This window comes from Magnolia sinica, chromosome 2, assembly GCF_029962835.1.
Source record: "Magnolia sinica isolate HGM2019 chromosome 2, MsV1, whole genome shotgun sequence".
Classification (NCBI taxonomy): Eukaryota; Viridiplantae; Streptophyta; class Magnoliopsida; order Magnoliales; family Magnoliaceae; genus Magnolia; species Magnolia sinica.
The window spans coordinates 31,610,897-31,618,965 of record NC_080574.1 but is presented as its reverse complement, the minus strand read 5'-3'; the positions used below and the strand labels follow the sequence as shown (position 1 = coordinate 31,618,965).

At 40.6% G+C, this 8,069-nt stretch overlaps 1 protein-coding gene across 1 annotated transcript; it reads left to right on the top strand.

The window, feature by feature from the left end:
- Positions 1-5,088: 5,088 nt before the first annotated feature.
- Positions 5,089-6,930, top strand: LOC131228260 (two-component response regulator ORR3-like). Its single transcript, XM_058224163.1, has 5 exons — positions 5,089-5,573; positions 5,683-5,750; positions 6,356-6,433; positions 6,585-6,655; positions 6,745-6,930. Exons 1-5 carry the CDS (start codon positions 5,432-5,434, stop codon positions 6,830-6,832), a joined length of 447 nt encoding a protein of 148 aa, XP_058080146.1. The 5' UTR covers positions 5,089-5,431; the 3' UTR covers positions 6,833-6,930.
- Positions 6,931-8,069: the final 1,139 nt, after the last annotated feature.

Here is an 8,069-nt window from a genome sequence, read left to right as displayed (position 1 = left end):
GGAGTTCTATAAACACCAATCAACTATATAAAGTATCCCATTACGTTGCAAGCTTCACCTCTTAGCCCTAGCTAAGAGGTTTAGCTTGTCATAGACATGTTCAAAATAAAATCTCTAAAAAATAAACTAAGCAAAGATTAAAAAAAAGGAAGAAAAGGAGGAAAACACCATAGCTGGTTGCCCTTCTCTCTCTCTCCTCTCTGTCTTCACGTGTGCACGGCCTCCACGGCTGCCCTGAATCCTTAGATCCTTCCCTCTCTCTTTCATCTCTTTTTTATAGCAATTCGAAGTCGGTTGCAGCGGTGGAAGTCGGTTGGTAGAGAGTTACGCGTGCGTAGGAAAGCTCGAAAGCAGCCGCGTTTGGCCGCTGTGTGAGAACCTCGTGATCATAAAAATCTGATCTGTCTTCTTGGTAATGGTAGGTTCTAGCTTGGCTCCCATCTGGTCTATTCGGATTTGCCATCCGATCAAAGGTGGGGGGCCACAATACCCCAACGTGCATCGGTTACCATCTTACTGCGAGCTTGTTCTTGTGCATAGGTGCACAAGAACATCAAGGTTTTAGTTTGCGTCCCCTCCTGGACACAATGAACATGTCGGATCATCATTTGGATGATCTTGGTGGGCCACTGCTAGTCCTAGCGGATGTTCATTCGTGCGGCGGAAGGAAAAATGGAATTTCTCATTTTTGGCTGGGAGTCAATGGGCCCACCTATGATGATTTTTAGAGAAATCAGGATCGGTCATTTGTTTCATAAGATCGAGTTAGGCCATGAGTCGAAATCTGAAGTGGATCTAAGTTTTGGGTGGGCCACACCATCAACCGAGGTAGCAAACTTTTCATTGTTTCTATGGCCATGGATGCATGTATCGATGTATGAAAATAACTAGGTTTTGGTTGAAACTCTCGTCCAGTCAGGTTGAACGACTCAAATCAACCATTTGGATGGCCATGGTGGGCCACAACATATCTCTGCGAAAGAACGTCTGCACGGACGAAAGAGAGGAGAGACTCTCTCTTGGAAAGTCGGGTAAAACCGACTTTGACTGGGCATCCGGTCTAATGCACGTCGAGTGCATGCGCAGGATGTGAACATCCATCGCAGGTGAGTTCCTCCAAGATGATCTTTGCACAATCTGCACCATCCATTCACTTCTTCATTTTATTTAAGCAGTTGGAACAAAAACTGAGGCATATCCAGATATCATGTGGGCCCCAAATTAGAGATTCATGGGCTGATTTGTCCGTTGGCTCACTTCCACAAGGATCCAATGATTGAAATTCGATACGTATGGTTAATTTATGGTCCTCAGGCCAGATATCAAGTTTCCAACTGAACAGATAGTGGGAACCTTGTGATCTTGCATTCTGGATGAATTTCGGGCCTCTTTAGTGTGAAATACTGGATTTTCTCGAAATCCGGGAGTGTAAATTCTTCGATCTTAGTCCCCTGAAGTCCGTCCCTTACCTTGGTGACTTCGAAGCATTAATTTCATGCTTTTAGTATCCCTTTTCAGTCCAGGCTCCTAAATTCACCTTGCAGCACAAACACAATTAAAATAGGGTATTAATCAGTATCATGTTCACAAAAGTAGGTAAGAACTGGGGTCTAATATGTAATATTCGACCCTCAACAATTACCTGTAACGTTGTGGCTGTTGGTACGGTGCGCATCAAGATGTTTGATGGGGTGAAGCGTACCTTCACTTCAAAAGGTAGAGCTGCAATGGCTGTAACGGATTCCACCTTTGCACGGGTGTGGCATACTGGGCATGGCCACATGAGTGGGCAAGGCATGAAGGCTGACGTGCGGACAGGGATACAGAGTAGGTGGAGCAGCCACCTATGAGAAGAATCACACAACATAATCACAAGATATCGGTGAGGTATATGGACGACTCCAATGTCGTAGGGGATTCGTCTTCTATTCAGACAGCTCTAGGTGAGTCTGGTACTGAAAAGTGAAAGGTGACTATGGGCGAGGTGATTGACTCATTGTACCAGATCGACATATGAAAGCTAGTGAAGCTTCTAGTGAGCCAGGAAGCGGTTGGATGCAGGTGGATCTTCAGGAGGATAAAGTATAGATACAGGGCGATGTTGGTAGTGAAGGGTTATGCTGAGAGAAAACGGATTGGCTTCTTAGAAATATTCGCATCGACGATATAATAGGTGTCTATTAGATTCGTGATTGACACTAGTTGGCCAATGCGATCTTGAGCTGGAAGGATGATATAGAATCTGCACTTCTGTATGAAAAATTAGAAAAGCAAATCTACATGAAGCAACCAGAGCAGTTTGAAGTTAAAGGGGTTGAGACAAAGAGTTTGCAGGAGGTCGTGGTATGACCTGTCGCCTAGGCAATGGTATAACGTTTGATTCCTTCATGGTGAGTTAGGAATTATATGCTGATGACATGTAGATCGCCAATTATGACATATCTGAAATCAAGGTACTGAAGCCTCGGCTAAGTGGGACATTCAGGATGAAGGATCGGGGGGCTATAAAGATGGTTCTTGGCATTAAGACTGAAAGAGGAGTAGACTTTAGTTATCTCAGGTAGAATACCTTGGGTAGGTATTGATTTAGGATGTGGTGGACCAAACAAAGCCGGAGAGCGTTCCTTACACGTCTCTCCTCAAGTTTTTCTCAGGACAAGTTCCAAAATATATGAGAAAAAACATGATATATCTTATGAGCCTTATTCGAATGTGGTTGGCAGTGCATGCCATAGTTTGGATTAGACTGGTCATTTCATAGGCTATCAGTATTATGAGCAAATACCTCGGTAAGCAATATTGGGTAGCGGTAAGATGGTAGGAAGACTACGTTTTTCCTTTTGAGAAGACGGGAGTAAAGGTGGTTGGTCACGTGGATTCTGATCCGGCAGATATGCTCACATAGAACGTTCCTACAGAGAAGTTCAAGTTCTGTGCAACTTCTCTGGACTTAACAATGGCGAAAAAGAAGGACAGAGTGTACACGAGAAGCTATAATGTGATGCAGAGATAAGATAAGAGGTTAAAAAACTATACGATTGAAGAATGAAGACATGGTAAAGATTGTTGTCAAAAGATGTCTTCACTCTTTTATATTTTTCTTTTTTCCGCGCTGGTCAACCGATCGAGGGCCTGGCTCAACCAGTCGAGGGTCCACTCGACTGGTAGAGGCCCGCTCGACTCGAAGTCCAGCGACTATGTTTTTCGCTATTCCGCGTTGCTCGACCAGTCGAGGAGCTTACTCGACCAGTCGAGAGTCCGCTTGACCGGTCGAGGGTCTACTTGACCAGTCGAAGCCTTGGCTCGACCAGTTGAAGGTTACGCAGATTATGCGTGGACTGCATAAATTTGAGACGGTTTTAAAGAGGTGCGCAAGTGGAATTTCCTAAACTATAAATAGGGGTCCCTAGAGTTATTTTAGGGCATTCTAAGGCTTTCTAAAGGGATTCCAAGGGTTCCTAAAAGGGTTTTAAGGTTTCTAAAGAGTGTAGCAAGGGTGAGATTTGAGGTTGTTCAAATTAGGTAAATCCTCTCTCTTTGTAATTTATGCTTTCATAGTGGAATTTTGTCGCTTTATGCTGTAGTTTTTTTTCGAAAAGGTTTTCCACGTTAAATCTTTGTGTTCTCTTGTGATTGCTTGGTGTCATTGGATTGTTATCCTAGATTTAGATCTGTGTGATTCCGCAATATAAATCCCAACACAAACAAGAAAATTCTAAAACCATTTGAAAGTTCAACGAATTATCTTTCGATCGAGTATAAGATTACCCCAATCTAACCTTTAACAAAGGAGTTATAGTTGTTTTTATTAAATTACGCAATGTTGAAAACGAAAGTGAGCATGAATGAGTGTTATTAAGGACTTTGGGCCCGTTTTTAAATAGTTAAATAATATTCAAATGAGATAATTCTGAAGTCATTTGTAAGTTTTTCGAATTTTCTTTCCAACAATCACAAGATCATTTGGATCTGACTTGTAATGAGGGAATTGAATATTTTTGTGAGATCGCACGATATTAGAAATGAGAGCGAACATGACCAAATGTCATCAAGAACTTTGGTTTCATTTTTGAATAATCAATTAATGTTCAAATGATATGATTTCAAAGTTATTTGAAAATTTATCAAATTATCTTTATAATAAGTTCAAGATCGCTTTGATCTAACTTGTAATGAGGAAATTATGATTATTTTCATGGAATCACGTAACATTAGAAATGAGAGTGAATGCGACTAAACACCAATATGAACTTTGGGCCCACTTTTGAATATTTAAATGATGTTCAAATGAGATAATTTAAAAGTCATTTAAAAGTTTATTAAATTATCTTTCCAACCAGAACATAATCATTGCAATTTAACCGTGGCAAAAGATTTATTATGATTTTCATGGGATTGCATAAAACATTTTACATGTAAGTAGAAAGTTATTAGCTAATGGAGCCTCTTGTACTAGGATGGTGATTGTGTAATGGCATTGCGAGTGACCACAGGACTATTGTATGGTGCTATGTGATCCCATATTGATGCATGTGTTTTACTCGGTGCTCAGTACATTTTGAATTATTATTTTAAAATATGAGTCAAAAAAATGAGTCAAATCCATGTCTTAGCATGGATCAAACCACACATAGGAGTAGAGAGTGATAAAATCTTCTTAACCACGCACAGGATTGATGAGTAAATACCTATTATTAAAATCTTCTCTGGAGCCTACTTAAATGTTTATTTGCCATCTAACTTATTGATTAAATTATAAATAAATAAAAAACAAAAATATCACCTTCGATCCAAAACCTTATGACCAGGAAGTTTTTAATGGCAGGCGTTCAATCACCAATATTTATTGCCGTGTGGTCCATCTTATATTTTGATCCATCTCATTTTGGCCCCTATGCTAAAATGATACGCAAAGATGGATGGACGGTGTGGATAAAACCCGTCACGGTGGCCCCCATGCCTCGGTCCGAAAACCCGCCAGGGCGTCCGAGAAGAAAGATATCGTGAAAAAGCCGAAAAGAAAACCCGACACGCGAGCAGTGAGGATGTCTACATCTTACGGTATCGCATTCGCATCACCGTATCTCCTGAAATAATGACTCTTTATTTCTCTTTCCTGACGTTGCTTCATTTCCGTCAGTCAAACCGTTGACTTTCATTCATCCGTTTCCCTCCCTCGTATAGATAGAGGAGTTGGGTCGATAAGATCTCGTATTTTACATCTTCTGCCGGAATCCGGAGATTGCCCACAGCCGAAATATCTGTTGCCAGTATCGTCCTAATATCTTTTCCTTGGTTCTTGAGCTCTTCTCTTCTCAGATTCTCTCTCTCTCTCTCTCTCTCTCACCACCGTCTCCTTTTAAAACCAGGCAGATACGCTCTAACCAAACTCATTTCCATTTCGGGCTCTCATCTTCTCTCCTCGTCGGAAATGTCAACTGCCGCCTCATCTCGCAGGTCTTCGGCTGCCGGAGAAACGGCTTGTGGGTCAGAACTCCATGTATTGGCTGTGGATGACGGCTTGCTCGACCGGAAGTTGATTGAAAGATTGCTCAAGAGCTCTGCTTATAGAGGTAGGCTGCAGTTTATATTTACCAAAATGCCATTTTTCATTGTTGGGGTCCCTCCTTTTGTAAATTTTTCCTGAAAGCAGGGGTTCTTTTGTAATATTTTTTGGTGCAGTGACGACCGTGGATAGCGGGAAAAGAGCATTGGAGTTGTTGGGTTGGGGCAATGAAGTCTCTTCCAAGGTAATTTTTATTTTTATTTTATTTATATATATATTTTTATATTTCTGTCTTTTGTTTTCTTAATTTTATGTGTTTTCCGAAATGGGTTTTCTGTATTTTTAATTTTTTTGTCAGTAATGGATTTTGTTCTTTGTAAGAAAGACTGCTTTTATTTTATAATATTCATCTTTGTTTTCTTAATTTTATGTATTGTCTGAAATGGGTTTTCTGTATTTTTCCTGAATGTTTGATGGATTTTGGTATTTGGAAGAAAAAAAAGGCTTTTCTTATTGGGAAAATACGAAAATACATATCTTTTTGGGCTTTATTTGAAAATATTTAACCCCCACACGGTAGATAGAATCGGGTTTTTTTTTTTTTTTTTTGGGGTCCAAAAATGGGATGTAAATATCAACTTTTTCTTCTGTTAATTTCAGTGGCAATAATGTAATTTGAAGGTCTGGGAAAGGATATTTACACCCATACTTTCTCATGCAAACCCCTTTCTTTTCCTCTCAGCTATCCATGTTGTGGTGTATGTATCAAAAACTGGGCTCTAATCATCAGCTCCTTTCTTCCATCATTTCAATGAAATTGAAAATGGTTCTTTTTGGTAATTTCCACAGAAACCGAAGGTGAATATGATAATCACCGACTACTGCATGCCAGAGATGACGGGATTCGATCTTCTTAAGAGAGTGAAGGTAGGAAAAAGAAATCTCAATTAATTAATTAATATTGTATTAGCATGAGATTATTAGTTTTAATTATTTTTATTTTCCTACTTAATTAATAAATATTGTATTATCATGAGATTATTGGTTTTAATTATTGTTATTTTCCTAAATTTTGTAGGAGTCGTCGACGCTCAGAGAAATCCCCGTCGTTATCATGTCTTCCGAAAATGTCCCAAATAGAATCAGCAGGTAATTCCTCTAAAGATTAGGGATAATTTCGTCATGAAAGTTTTACGACTTTAAGCTTTCTTTCTAACGTATTAAGTCCCTGTTGACAGATGCTTGGAGGAAGGAGCGGAAGAGTTCCTATTGAAGCCTCTTCGGCCGTCGGATGTGTCGCGATTGCGTGATCATATGATTACATGAACGGCTAGGATGGATTGGTTGAAATTTTCCTGAAAATCAAACTCAATTTTACCAATTGAATCCTCGGTTTATATATATAAATTTTCCCTTTTCGGAAAGACTGTAAATTTTTGGAAATGGAAGGAAGGGCATTTTGGTCATCTTGGAATATTACGCGTGTGGGGAAATGATACAGGGAACGGTCACATGCATCCCCACGCATGTGGGTCACACCAAATGGGCACCGCCATGTGAATGCATAGGTTTTAGTGGACGCGGATTTACTGCGGAGAAAGTTCCCGTAAGGATGCTGGGTGGGGCCCACCGCGAAGTTTGTGAGAAATCCACTCCGCTCATTTTACGACATGCCACAGAAAGTGTACGCGGATTAGCTACTGACAGGTTGAGTAGCGAGACTCGCTACCGAAGTGACGTCACCAAGTTCTGTGAGCCCATCATCGTGTATGTTTTATATCCACACTGTCCATCCATTCGGAAAGACCGTATATCATGTATGTTTTATATCCACACTGTCCATCCATTCGGAAAGATCGTATTGGGGCATGAAACAAAAAATGAGTAAGATCCAATGCCCGAGTGGACCCCACCACAGAAAAAAGTGGGGAGAGTGACGTCCATGGAAGGGCCCCCTCTAATCAAGGGTAAGGCCCTAATTAAAAAAAAGGCAAAAAAGCGGATTGGCTGCTGTACCACGGAAACGGATTGGCTACTCACCCTGCCACCAGCCCCGTGGCTGATAGTCGGTGCTCTGTGGGCCCCACCATGATGTATGTGTTTCATCTATTCCGTTCATTCATTTTTAAGGATCATTTTAGGGCTTTATCCCAAAATTTAGAGTTATATAAATCTCAGGTGGTCCACACCACATGAAAACAATAGTGATTGGATATCCACCTATTAAAATCCTCCTAAGGCCTGCTGTACTGTTTATTTGACATCAATCTGTTGATTAGGTCATACAGGCCCAGGTGAAGGGAAAAAACAAAAATCTGATTGATCCGAAACTTTTTTGGCCACCCAAGTGTTTTTAATTGATGCACATTCAACACTCTTTCCTATCATGTGGTACACTTGAGATTAAGATATATCTCATTTTTGGTCTCATACTGTAAAATTATCTGTGAAAATAGATGGACAGCATGGATGAAACACATACATCATGGTGGGGCCCACAGAGCACCGACCACCAGCCATTGGCTGGTGTCAGGGGGAGTATCCAATCCATTTCCCTGTACCA